Consider the following 14,323-nt stretch of genomic DNA (forward strand, 5'->3'; position numbering starts at 1 on the left):
CAGAAAGGACCACCAGATGATCTCGTTTATTATTATATTATTATTATCGTTAGTCCTTCTGCATAACAGCCAGCATAAAACAAAGTATTCCAGCCCCCAGGACATTAGACTATTATGTGCCAAAGAAGAGCAACAAACCTGATAAAAGTTTTAGCAAACCTGACCTGTGAGGCATGTTTAGTTTTGAGAAAATAAAACCGAGAAGAAATGTGAGAAGTATCTTCAAACATGCTAACGGCCCTCATAAAGAGGAGGGTGATCAATTGTTCTCCATATTCACTGAAGGTAGTACAAGAATTATGGGTTTAATCCAGGAGCGCCAGAAGCTCCCTAGAAGTGGGAGGCCACTGATGCCTAAATTGTGTCCCCACCCCCGTTCTACTCCTTCCCCTCAAGCCCCACCCCCTTCTCGCTCTTCTCCACCCCCTTCCCTGTTGCTCACCCTTAAGACAGGTAAAATGTGATGGAGTCACATGGCCCCCCTGTTCCGGTGTCTCTTGCTTAATCTGCAGGAAGGGAGATATAGAATAGATATCGGGGGAAAAGCTTTCTGGCCAAAAGGGTACTTAGGTTCTGGAATAGGATTCCAAGGGTGTCAGGGATGGTCTAGGTTTACTTGGTCCTGTCTCAGCACAAGGGGCTGGACTAGATGAAATTTTGAGGTCCCTTCCAGCCCTACATTTTTATGGTTCTGTGGAACTGAATAGTGTGGGAAAGAAGTGAAAAGAAAGGGGAGACGGAAAAGGTAAAAGAATGAGGGAAACCCAGGTAGGTAAGAAAATCCATCCCACTGGAAATGTTGCAAGTCTTTGGTCCATCTCTGTCTCCAGAAGGGTAAGTCTAGGGCTAGGGATGTAACAGAGACTAAACCACCTGACCAGAGTTAGAAAAATTGGGGGTGGGGAGGAGAAAGGAACAAAATGAAAACTGGGGGGTCGAGTAGAATCAATGGGGAAGCTGGGTTGGCATGGGGGTTAGATGCACTGGAGTGCCCTGCACCATGCCATGGACCTTGGGCGAAGGTTTCCAAAGTGACTAGTGATCTGAGTCCCTCAATTTTTTGGGTTCCCACTTTCAGGCACCTTAAATGGGTCTTGTATTCAGAGGGTGAGTGCTCCGCTTCAGTCGTGCCACAGGGAGCTATGTAAGTGCCATGTAAGGTGAGGGCTGTTTTTCTCAAGGGGCAGCAGTTCAGCACAGAAATGCCATGAGAAGAATCTTGACTTATTTCGGCCTCCCGGATGACCCCATGAAGAAAATAAAGCCCTCCAAGAAATGCATCAAGAAATGCAGGGGGGTGGGGGAGGGATAGCTTGGTGGTTTGAGCATTGGCCCACTAAACTCAGGGTTGTGAGTTCAGTCCTTGAGGAGGCCATTTAGGGATCTGGGGCAAAAATCTGTCAGAGACAGTACTTGGTTCTGCTAGTGACCACAGGGGACTGGACTCAGTGACCTTTCAAGGTCCCTTCCAGCTCTATGAGACAGGTATATCTCCATATATATTAACAAATGGCAATAGGGTGACCAGACATCCCAATAAAATCAAGACTGTCCCAATTTTGAGGAGTTTGTCCCACGTCCCAACCAGAGTACAGTTGGGACACCATTTGTCCCAATATTTTGTTTCCTGGTCTTCGGCGGCAATTTGGCGGAGAGTCCTTCAGTCACGGACAATCTTCGGTGGTATTTCAGTGGCTGGTGCTTCCATTTTTGGCGGCAAGATTTATTACCCACTGCTGAAATACCACCGAAGACCGTCTGTGACTGAACGGCTCTCCGCCGAATTGCCACCGAACTCCCGGACGGGTGAGTGTAAATAAAAAAAAAACCCTTCCCCCCGTGGCAGTCCTGATGTTTTCCCCTTAACATCTGGTCACCCTAAATGGCGACCACAAAATACTCTAGTGCCTGCCAAAAGTGAAGACATAAATCATCCCGTGTATTTTTGCAGGGGAAGATGCTCAGGCTGTGTGATGTGTTTTTAATGACATTAGCAAGGCTTTTCTCTTTAACTAAAGCTTGTATATTGGTGGAGATGAGGAGATAAATAGCAGCATTGACATCTTCCAATAGCCAGAAAAGCTGCATTATGTTACTCCTCATCAATACTGTAGGGGAAGAAAAGGAATCGTCTTCCGCTCTCTCTCTGTTAGCAATAGAGGCTGTGTGCACAGGCTGTGTGAATCTGATTATGGGTGAAAAGCTGTATGCCTTCTTAAAAATAAAGAAATAAAAAATGAAGGCTCTTTTTGATAGCATCCAGAGATCTTTCTCTTTGTTTTGTCTGCCCCCAGCTGGGTGGTTTGTAGCTCACAGCTAATCTCTGTAACAGCTTACTTCAGTCTGAAGTGGATTCACTGCTTTTAAAATAAGGAGTGGAACGTGCCCAAAGGCAGACTGTACCAGTCCAGGGCTGATTGACATTGCACGAGTGCCCACAGGCTCCAAGCGGGTTCAGAGGTGCTAGGTGCTGTACAGACACGCACAAGAAGATAGTCCCTCGTCCCAGGTCGACGACATGCTTACAGATCAGGAGACAGCCAAAATACAAAGGAGGAGGGAAAGGGTGGAAGGAAGGGCACCATCTGGTCTGATGCACACGCCTTGTGGTTCAACAATATCGATGTAAGGTATTGAGCAAATCCCCGCATCCCCCCTTCCTTATGGAGCTTAGATCTCCACCCCCTCACCCAGCCCATTAACAGAGTGCTCCTGCAGCCCCAAGCCCCATTGCGTTATAGGCTACACTCTGGTTCTTTTCATGCATTTTGCCTTGATTTATTTTCGTTATTTTCCATTTGTTTTCTCCCCCCTCCCCGCCCCCGGCCCTGAGTTAAACACACTCACTGCTCAACCCCTGTTCTCCCTCCACCCTGTGACGACCCCTCGGTCCCAGCCTTCAGTGCAGAGTCAAAGGTGCACTTTGTGGATGATGCCCTAGGGAGCAAGCGGGAGAGTTTATTGCCACCGCAGGACTTAAATGGAGGAGTCGTCTCAGTTCTGGGGGAGGAGGGAGGCGACAGAGACGGTCACAAAGTACCCCAGAGCCTAGGGGAAGGTGTGCTGCTCTGGGAGCCAGGAGGCCTTGAGTCCAAGTCATGTTCTTGTGCCCGTCACAGCTCTCGTTGATTGAAGCACAGAAGAGTTTTGCACGACAGCTGCTTGGTGTCCCTATTTTTTCCCCATAAAGGAGACATCCCCAAGCTGAGAACAGCTGAACATCCTGTTCGGTCTCCCCTGGCTGCATGTCCAGCAGCTGCCAGAGTCTTCTGGGGTTCAGGCCCCTTCCCAAGGAGTGGTGGTGCTGGGGCTCCTGCTCCACATTGCTCTGTTGTAGGCTAGCTGCCTGGAGCAAGTGTGCTAGAGCCAGGGGCTCTGCCCAGTTCACATCCACCCCACCTTCTGCATCTCTGGCGACAGCTGGTCTCCCTCTGCCCTCCTGGAGAAAAATGTCTATGCTGCTGGCCCCTTCGATTGCAGGAAGCAGATGGGACTCAGACCTGCATCTGCAAATCTCTCACAGTCAGACATGTGCAGAGACTAACAGGCTTTTGCAAAATCATGTGGTTGTATGTCTTTCTACCCTGTGTGCAGCAGCAGAACCTGAGTCTGGAATCATCTGTCTTGATGGAAATTTGGGCCTTTAATCTTGATGTTCTTCTGTAAAGCAGCTCGTTTGGATTCTTAAATCTGCCAGAGCAATCTATAGGGCGAGAGCAAGAATGGGCTCATCTAAAGCCCCAGAACTGAATACATCTGCTTCGGGAAATGTGTCCAGGACTGAATTTGGCTCATTGTTACATAGTACTTAGCATGCACTGTGCATGGACGGTAACTGCCTCCGTTATCCACTTGGCCACGTTGTACCACAGTAGTTACAAATTTGAGCCGTCACCTTGCAGACACAAGTGCTTAACTTTACATGGGTGAGTAGCCCCATTGACTTGTGAGGCTACTTGTGTGTAAAGTGAAGCACGTGTGTAAATGTAACCTACTGGTGAGTGCGTGTTACAGGTCCCAGCTACCGAGCCGTAGCTCTTCAGCTCAGACTGTAGCAGCTCATGCTTTTAGCTTTGGAGGTCCCTGATGTAGTCCAGCCAAGGAGATGACTGTCACCTAAGTGTTTGCAGGATCAGGGCCATCAAGCCCACTGCTTCTTGCAGCCTTTGAAACCAGGGGGAATTTTGCTTGACTGAGGAATGCTTGGATCTGCCATTTGAGAGTAGCTGACATGACATGACTAAATGACATAGAGAGTGTGATGCAGAGTGGCAGAAGTCTCCATAAACAAGGCTGATGGTTGCTATAAGCAGCCGTGTGAGGCCTGCTGGTAAAACATGCTGAACTGATGATAATCTGTTCCTCTTTAACTTGTACCTTTTTGCTTTCTTTTCAGGGAGCTCATTATGAAACTAAAATCTCACAGCAGTTTCTATAGCAGCTTGCCGGAGTACATCTGCAGCCACGGTTCTGCTGTTCAGAATGACACCCTTTGCTGGAATGGACAAGAAATTGTGGAGAGGTGAACAATTCTTTTTTTCTCCTCAGTGCTCCTCATAAGCAGTTAAATGTGCATGTAAGTGGACTGGGGCCTACTGAATTCATTGATGTCTGAGGTTTCTCAAATAGCTTCACTGGCAATCTTCGTTATTTATACAAAACTTAAAAACGATCAGGCCAGAAGCTGAGTCTGCTGCGTGATGTTTAGCAGAGCAATGGAGCAGAGCGGGGCCCAAAACTACCTGTGGGGAGGAGCAGAAGGTTACTCTTCATGCGTTATTGAGCTGTGGAAGCCACTCGGTGGGAAACACGTGCTGCTGTGACCCAGTGGAGAATAGGGTGGGTGGGTGTTGACCAGTCAGGAACAAGGATGAGGAACAACTGCTTTACTAAGCAACACTCCCTTTGGAAAGGGCTTAATTCGGTGACAATTTAGGTATCAATGAGGTTGTAGATACCTTTGTACCTTTGGTGTGGTTTCACACTGATGGTTATCTGAGCTACTGAGTTTTGGTAATACATCTTCTGGGTTTGTGCTGACTTTCTTTCAACTTGAACATCTGACCTTCATTCTAGAATGAGCCATTAACATTAGGAAATAGACAAATGCTAAGTAGGTTCCCTGTGGACGTGGTAATATCTGAAAAACACTCAATTCTGTCCTCAGGTGCACTTCAGTGTTGACTGCATACGTGCATGTGTGTGTGGAATTCGGTCCAAAGCGTGCAGTTGTTTTCCTTTGCGTGATCTACTTGCACTGTGACCAATAGGAGGTTTCTGCTGATGGTTCTTTAAATAAAAAGTCTTGAGCGCTGGGCCAAATTCATCCTTGGTGTCACTCTGGGATGTCAGCAGAGTATTTCTTCCCCATTCTGTTTTCTCCTGCTTCCATATGTAATATATTAAGTACATTCATTGCTTCCCTGGGTGTTGTGACAATTATCTGTGAAACTGATGGTGAATGACAAATGCAGGGTTAATATTAGAAAGGAAAACGCTGTGATAATGAAAAAAACCTTTTTTTGCAAAACATTGGCCCGAGAAATGTTCAAGAATGTATGAACTCAGCATAGTAATGCTTATTATAATTACACATAATATCACCAGACTGCTCTTCCAATAACCCTACTTTGCAAAATGTCCTTTACTATTAAGGTAGTTTTCATAAGGAAAATAATAGAAATAATATCAAGACATGGCAAAAATAATGTAGAGTGTAAAGTATGGCTCCTTCTTGGTTGGTAACCTCAGGAAATAATTAACTTGTACTTGCAGTACTGACCCGAAACACTGAAGGGACCAGAAAATGACATCAAACTATTTTTTAAAAGATTACTCAAGCATTGCCAATTATGCATTTAATAATATGACGTTACTTTGCCTCAGGAAAAATGTGCCCTCTGTCTGTACCTTCTTTTGGAAAAACTTTCATCTCCATGCCTAATGAAAAGAACAATTCAAAAAGGATTTGAAAAAAAATATTTCTCTACTTCTTAATTAAAAAGCACATGAAATCATGCTATTAAACACTGCAGCCTGGAGAATGTGAAATGTTTAAGTACAATGAGGACTTTGCAGATCAAGAAAGAAATTCTCCATTCTTGGTTCTACTGTCCTAACTTAGACCACACAGAGTCCCAGTGAAGCCAGTGGTGGAGGACTGTGCTGTCAGTGTGGGTCCTGGTTTCAGACTCAGATGATTACCCATGTTGGCAGAATCAATATGGCTCCTTACGATGGAATTTCTTATTCAGCTTAAAATACCCAGACATGTACATTTAAAAAAACAATGTTAAAAGGTCACCCAAGTTGCAGAGTCACTCACTTAGAAATTAGGAAAGCCCTGAATGAAGGTTGCCTATGCAATCCTAATTTGGCCTCCTTGTGCGTATGCATCATGATGCAGTCTTCAAGTACAGGCTCACATAGTCAGGGGCGGCTCCAGGCACCAGCATGCCAAGCGCGGCGGCTTGCCTGCGGAGGGTCCGCTGGCCCGCGGCTTCGGACCCTGCACATAGTATTTGTTCTACAAGACACCTGCCTTAGTCAGGGCACAGGATGGACAATGAATGAGATGGAGCTGGAGGGTTGCAAGAAGAAAAGGGATGCATTTTGTGGGTAAGGCGTCAGCCCGCCAAGAGAAGAGCTGGGTTCTATTCCTGACTATTCCAGGCTCTGCCACAGATTTGTGATGTGATGTTGGGTACAGCTGTATCATATGGGTATGGACAAAGGGGCCAAATTAAGGGTGAAAAGGCAACCTTAATTCTGACATTTACTTGAATGCTTGACTTTGGAACCTGTGTGAAAATTCTATTATGGCAGTACCTAGGAACCCCAATCAAGGATCAGGGCTCCATTGTGTTAGGTGTTGTATAGACAAAAAACAAAAAAGCCCGTCTGTGCCCCAGAGAGCTTACAGTGTTGGTGTAGGACATGACAGGTGGCTGCAAAAGACAGACAGGGTGGGAAGGGGGGTTGGGAGGACGGAGATAACAGTGATGTGAACAGAGTTTAGCAGAAAACCAGAAGTTTCTCTTCCCACTTGCCTGCCACTGAATTAATAATGAAATGAACAACTTTGCAGTGCCATGAGGAAAGCTATCTCCTGCACTGCTCCTCCTCAAGTGAACACGCTGCTATCTGTCGGCTTCTCCCTCCCACTCTCTCTTGTCAAACACACATCACCTCCTCTGCCAGCTGATCTGAAATATTAACCACCACCCTCTTCAGAGCCCAAGTTTAAATGTTTCACTCTGAGTCAAGTGGCAGTGATGGCAGACGAGTGCGAAAAATCGGATCCCCTTGCAGAGATGTCAGTGGTGTCCTCTGGAGGAAAGACCAGCTGCTCTGTGTAGCAAACCACTTGCTAACTAGTCATGAATTGGTGTGGATGGTGGCTTGCATAGCGGCTGCTTTGCATCTGTCCTGCTGGAGAGGCAGTACTGAGCTGCAGAAAACCTCAGAAAGGACCAAGGTTTCATGGAACTCACATACATGATCAGAAAATAGGTCATCAATGTTGTGTCTTAGACTGATTTACCTTCTTCCCGCCTCATGTTTTAAGCCTATACAACCCGAACATGTCTCGGAATGACTGTCTGACTTCTCCTTGGGTTGGGGATGTTTCCCATAATGGAATTAGAAATAGAAACTAATCTGAATAAAGTCACACTGATAAAAAATAAATGACTCTTCTCTCCTCATTCCCATTTACAGAATGAGTTTTAAATTGAAATAAGAATGATCTCATTGGTTAATTATTGTATCTGAGGTGTTGAAGGGTGACTAGTGATTCTTTTTTTGCTGCCTCAATTTTGGGGGTACCCAAATTGGGATCCCTTAAAGGGGCCTGTTTTCAGAACATGCTCAGCCCCTTCAAGGTGTGTCTAGTTGGGCTCCCAAAATCACTAGTCACTTTAAACAGTCTTGGACTTTATTTTCCCCAAACGGGGTGAAACCTAAAAAACATCAGCTGTACACGCCAATTCTTCTGGCATAACTTCACCTGTCCGTGCGCTAGGCTGATACGCGCTTGTAATTTCTCCCCAGACCTGGCTTTCAGCTTTTTACAAGAAGTACTGAACGTTGGAGTCAGCTTCCGGATATTAGTCATTTATCAGCTGGTAGCCATCCTATGCAGCTAACTACTGGGAGAGCTGAGAAGAGAAAGTCCTGACCTGGGGTGTCCACGTACTTAGAATACAAAAATTCAGTCACCTCAGATTTATATTTCTCTCTGTTTTCCTGGCTTTTTGATGCTGCAACCCAGATGTAATGTTTGCCTGCTCAGATACTCATGAGTGAAGTGTACAGCAGGCTGGACAAGAATAGACTTTATTTCTTCCTTGTAGTTAACCTGCTCCATGTACCAGAGTTGGACTGGAGCCGGTAGAGACACATTCATAACTGCTACATTGCTAAAAGAGTCCTGATACTATGGAGAAAATTATCTAGGGTCAGGTTTTCCGATTACTTAAGCCTTATCCACATTAGGGACGATTCATTACAAGAGTCCTACCCTTGCTAACCAGGGGTTGGCACCACCATGTTGCATGATGGACACTTGACAGAATTACCATACTTAGTGATGGACATTGTTGGGGGATTATGTCATTCAGTCATTCATTTTTTTGAAAAAATTATCATGGACCTCAAAATCTTTACCACGGACATGGTGCTGACCCCTGTTGCTAACACTGGTGCATCCATACAGATAAAGTTTCTCTGCCTGGACCCATTTTTAATTCCATGTCAGTTAAAGCTGCTCAAAGCTGTTCTAATCAATGTGGTATTTAAAAAGGTGGCGGTTCAAAGCTGCCAGGGGGATTGAGCTATTACACGGAGTGCTGGGGAGCTGTGGGCAGGTGGTTCAGTTCCTGGGGTGTGATAGTAGCACAGTTACATGATACGTTTATTTGTCACATCCATGGATTTGGTATGTGTGAGCACGTTTGTCTGTGGTTCTAGATAATTTCTATAGGATCTGAGGCTGCTGTAGTAGCCACGCCTCTAATAGGGTATCTTAGCAGAAGAGGCCTCTAGGCGTTTGTCTAGTGTAACCCTCTGCACTGTGGCAGGATTTATTGATTATTCTTAACCCATTTTAACATGGGAGTATCTAGTCCAGCAATGAACAGCATGTCCACACCCTCCCTTGTGAGCTTGGTCAAGTGCCTTGCTCCTGAGGGTAACATTTATCCTACAATCCAACCTAAACTGGCCCTTCTGCTCCTTAAACCTCTTCACTTCTTGTCCTCTTGGTTAGTACTGGCTCTGTCCTGTTTATAATATTGCTTTACGTATTTGCAGACCGCTTCATGTCCCTCCTTTTCACAGGCTAGATATGCCCAGTGCCTTTAGCCTTCCCAATGGCTCTCATTTCCCAAATCATTTATCACATTTTTCATCTCTCTCCTCTTAACGTCCTCCAGTTTGACTGAACACGACACTCCCTTTTTGGCCTAATTATGACTTAGCAGGGTGGACTGTTTGTCTTGCTTTTCCCTCTGGTGTTCCCGTTAGTGCAGTGTGCAATGTTGTGCTTTTCACAAGTAAATCACAAGTACATTGACTCCATATTCATTGCTACCGTAGATCCTTCGGAGTGGCAGAGAGAGGGATGATTTCAGGATGGGGAGCCAGGAACCCCTGAGTTCTAACCCCCACTCGCATACTAGCTCATACTGGGTATTTGCCTGAATTTCCCCATCTGTAAAATGAGGTAATAAATACAATGGATGAAAATCTCCTCTGCTATAAGTCATACCACTGCTGAAGTCAAAGTTGTTATGCTTATTTACATCAGCCGAGGAGCTGACCCAACATTTACCTACTCACAGGAATGCTTTTAGGATTAATAAATTGCTGTGTAGATGACAAGCGTTGTCGATGATAAGAATTTAGTGTTCCTATTGACTGACTCATCCCATTTTGCATATTGGATTATTCTTTCCATTGTGACCCACTTTGTATTTCCCTTTATTGAATCTGATTTTATAGACTTCAGTCTATTTCTCTTATTTATCAAGATCGTACTGTCCAGATCCGAAAATAATTTGTTCTCCTTCCTAACTTGGTATCATATGAATTTGATTAGCGGGTTGTCATCCTGATGGCCCCTTGCCTTGTCTTATTTTTGTAACATCAGCTGATGCAGCGCTATCAGGAAGTACATGCATGTTGCAAAGATGTGCAGTCTTCGAAAGAAGTTGATTTTCTAATCAGATGCCCTGGGCATGAGTGTCTTCAACTGTCCAGTTGCTACACAGTAGGGGAAAATATGCTGGAAGTACTAAGAAAAAAGAAATGTGTAACAAAACCCTCCTCTAAGGTATATTAAAATGTGTTAGACTCTGATGGGAAGCTCAACCTTCGCAGAAAAGGCCCCTTCATTGTGCACTTGCCAGCCTGTGAGAAGTGTTGCTGTGTTTTATAGAATAACTTTCTAATTTAAGGTTTTTATACAGAGTGTCAAGATTTCACAGCATTTAATTTTTAAAGCCTATTAGAAGTTTAGATTCTTAAAGTTTAATAATCTGCTTATACTGGTATATTCCTTTAAAGCTCCTCTGAATAGCACGTCAGACACATTTATCCTTTGCAAAACTTTTAAGCAAATTATGCAAGTATTATCATTTCAAAGCTGTACAAGACAAATTCTACATTAACCTAAGTTATCTGTGTGTCTCTTAATCCTCACTCCTTTTATACCATATCCAAATTACCATATTCCTAGCACCCCACTAAACTATCCTGATTTTACTTCCTGCAGGGAAAAGTTTCAGATTTCCTTTTTATTACCAATATATTCAGGGGTTTTTAATTGTACAAATAATAAACAATAAAAGCACAGCAGGATGCCAGAGAGAAAACGTGTGTATTGTAATAAGGATGACTCCATGCCAATAATGAACCTTCAACTCATGAAGAGGACAGTTATTTCTGGCAATGTTACAGAATATCAGGCACAGTGGAGTCCCATAAAGGAAGGGGATTTTATAACTTTTTAGATACATAAACCAAAGTTTCCTAGCATATGTAAGCTTTAATTAGGCACATGTAGTGGGTTGTTCAGTGGTTGTTCCCAGAATGGAGATCATGGATCTCTCTCTGGATACATTAAACATGCCTGTTGATCCAAAGGCCGACCAAAACTTCCGTCATTAGTATGTCTCTAACGTTGTTGAACTACAGTTAAACGAAGTGATAAAGAGTTTGTACCATCCCCAATGTTGCCAACTCTCATGATTTTATTGTGACTCTTGCCATATTTGGTGGGAGTGTTTTGTTTAAAGCCCCCGCGCCTGGAGTCAGGCTATTACCTGAGAATCTCAGCTCTTATTTAAAACAGTGTCAGGAGTGCTTACCAGCCAGATGTGATTGAATGGCAGTGCCTGGCAGGGGTGATGCACACCCCTTGGTTGTCCTGTTGCGACAGTCAGTCAATGGGGCCGTACGTCTGAAAGGAGGGCGTTCGTTTGGTGGCCCAGGTCCCTGCAAGAGGCTGTTGGTGTGGCTGATTGGGACTCAGGGCAGTTAAAGTTACCAAGCAAAATAGAAAAGACCCCCCCTTCCAGTTTTGCTCGAGGTCTGGCAATACTGTATCCCACAGGAGAAGGTGAACACTTGAAAGATTCCGGGCCAGGCCCCCAGCTGGTATAAATCGACAGCGCTCCATTGGCTAGAAGAGGTCCTGCAATGCAGAGCCCCTTTTGATATTGCAGAATTGATGTCTCAGGATCCATTCCTTTGGGTCCTCTTTCCTTAAAAGCCTCGCCTGCATGTGGGGCAGTCGGATTCTGTTGCATTTGGTGTCCCCCGGCACTACCAAGAAACGAAGGTTCATTGAGGAGCATCAGAGTGAAGAAATCAAATATACCAGACAGGACATTCTGCTCCCTTCTAGCCAGCTTAAAATGTGTGGCTGCATTAGAATAAATACTTTGTAGCCAGGAGGCAGGCCTTAATTAATTGGTGTTTGAATGAAACCGTTACTTTCCTCTTTCATATATAATACTTTACAGTTGACTTGCAGGATTATTTTCTGTAAATCATACATTGCACTTCAGTAATTTATCTCCACACTGAGCACAGCCAAGTTGGCTCCAGCTCTCTCTCTGCATTTCAGTGCTAAAGCAGATTCTGTGGGGAAGAAAAACCCGCCACTACATTTATTGTCATACGTTTAAAAAACATTTTGTTGTCTGGACTCCCATGAAATGAAAACCTGGAGGTAAAACTTGCTGGGACCCCCCTGGTTAAAGCTAATAGAGCTGGAGTGGGAAAGCGTTTTCAAAGGTGAGAGTTGTGGATGGATGCGGGGGTTGGGGCGAACCCCTTATTTGAGTTTAACACCAAATATTTATGACTTACGAATGAAAGCGCAATATGTAACCCTTGCAAGGCTTTAGCTTGGTAATGTTTTCATCGTGTGATTATCTTTAATTATCGTTAGTGACAGCCATGTATCAACACGCTTATAACAACGTGACATTTCTCCTTTTAAGATTATCTTGTGACAAACAGTAGCTCCTACCCGGGAACTCTGGGAGGGAACCCCGGGTTACTTTGCTGAATGACATCCTACTACAGGGTACCACATCAAAAAAGGAGGGATCTTTGGTTTTGTGCTGCCTATGAAGTGGAGGCCGGGCACATGCTCCTGTTATAGCGTCGGTGCCTCGAAGGGCAGGGCCCCCGTCGGAGCTCGGAGGACTTTAATAGTGTATGCCAGATAGCAGTATAATAGTCTGTGCCGACAGCGTTCTTAGAGCACGGGATCTGTATCAGGGATTGTTAGTGCTCGGGTATGGAACAGACGCATCTGCAAAACAGCTCAGGTTCAGTGAAGATGCCTACACTCTGCAGAGCTAATTTGGAAACGTTCTGCTTCCGTCACTAGGTGCCTTTCTGCATCTGTCTTGCCTTCGTCCCTTGGTCAGTTTGGCCTGGAGACTTCCCATTGCTCTCACTCGAGGCAATGCAGCAACAACCTGGCCCTCTTTGGCCCTAGTTCAGAAAGGCACCTAAGCACAGGCCAAATGCTGGCCCTGCTCCGCAAAACACTTTATTCTTAGACAATAAATGTGCTGTAAATCTATAAGGTGAGGTCATGCAGTCCCTGCTTGTGCAGTACCATGGCCACTGTCATGCTAATTAACGCTCAATACACTCACTTGCTGAGTTGAATGGAAAGACAAAAAAGGAAGTTACTGGCAGGATTCTCCTAAGTCCCAGAACACTGGGAAAAGTCGGGTGTGTTTGCTGTTGGTTTGCCTATACTTTTATTTTCAGTGAGTATGGCTGCAGGGCTGGCTTTAGGACTCAGTAAGCCCTCTAGCCGTTGATGGCTGTCAATCTTGGGAGACCAGGCTGCAGGGATGGTGCCCGCTGCCCTTTCCAGGCAAGCTGGGATTTCAGGACTGTTTTTCCTCCTTCCATTACTGAAGCTAAGTTTCAAACTCTTTCGGCTCACACACGATCTTTGGGTGTGCTCAGAAAAGATGCCCAGGCTCCCTTCATACAGTCCTGCCACTCCTTAGGTGCAGCCAGGCTTCCGGAAAGCCATGACCCCTATGCTGTGACACTGATGGGGCTCTGCCATTGACCTTCCCTCCAGCTGAACTGAGAGAATGGAAGCCCCGGCTCCGCAGTCCAGCCCTGTTCAGCAAAGCATGCTAATCATCATGGGTACGATTTTCAAAAGCACCGAGTGACTTAGGAACCCAAGTGTCATTTTCAAAAGTGACATAGGAGTTCAGGAAATCTCGCTAATCATCACAGGTAAGATTTTCAAAAGCACCGAGTGACTTAGGAACCCAAGTGTCATTTTCAAAGGTGACATAGGAGTTCGGCACTTAACCACCGTTTGTGCCTTTGAAAATCTCTCCCTGAGGATCACTGAAAGTCAGTGAGACTTTTGGAAATTTTACCCGAGGTGCTTAAAGTTAATAGCAGGGCAGGTCTGGATGCTCGTGAGCAAACCAGCTCTCTTTAGGTTTAGTTCTGTGCCCGTGAATTCATTGCTTGGGAGAAGGAAGGGCTGCATTGCCTACCCATGGATTGAAAGCCTGGTGCATCTGGGTACAGCCCAGGTAGCAGGACAGTTCTAGGGAGAACTCCCCAAGGGGAACCTCCCGGAGTTTCCACCCAACATTCAGGTCCTCTCTCATGGGTTTTCCTGTGCGGGAGGGTAGCGTGGCCATTAGGGTTTGTCTACATTGCATCGTAAACCTGGATCTGTGGGACCTCGGCTTGTGGACTCTGTGTTCCCAAGCCCATGTTTGAGCATCCTCACTGCTTTGCAAAACTCAGTTTTTAC

The 14,323-nt window shown here is 45.2% G+C and overlaps 1 protein-coding gene across 3 annotated transcripts in view; it reads left to right on the forward strand.

Moving 5' to 3' along the window:
* Positions 1 to 14,323, forward strand: part of GPC3 (glypican 3) — a 257,485-nt gene that overhangs the window by 160,786 nt on the left and 82,376 nt on the right. For all 3 annotated transcript variants that reach the window (XR_005585004.1, XM_039489641.1, XM_039489639.1), the window contains exon 5: positions 4,397 to 4,522. Coding sequence is in view for 2 of the 3 variants with exons in the window: in XM_039489641.1 (XP_039345575.1) it covers positions 4,397 to 4,522 (126 nt within the window). In the remaining variant the exon portion in view is untranslated. The remainder of the gene's footprint in view (positions 1 to 4,396; positions 4,523 to 14,323) is intronic.

This window comes from Mauremys reevesii, linkage group 9 (assembly GCF_016161935.1).
Source record: "Mauremys reevesii isolate NIE-2019 linkage group 9, ASM1616193v1, whole genome shotgun sequence".
Classification (NCBI taxonomy): Eukaryota; Metazoa; Chordata; order Testudines; family Geoemydidae; genus Mauremys; species Mauremys reevesii.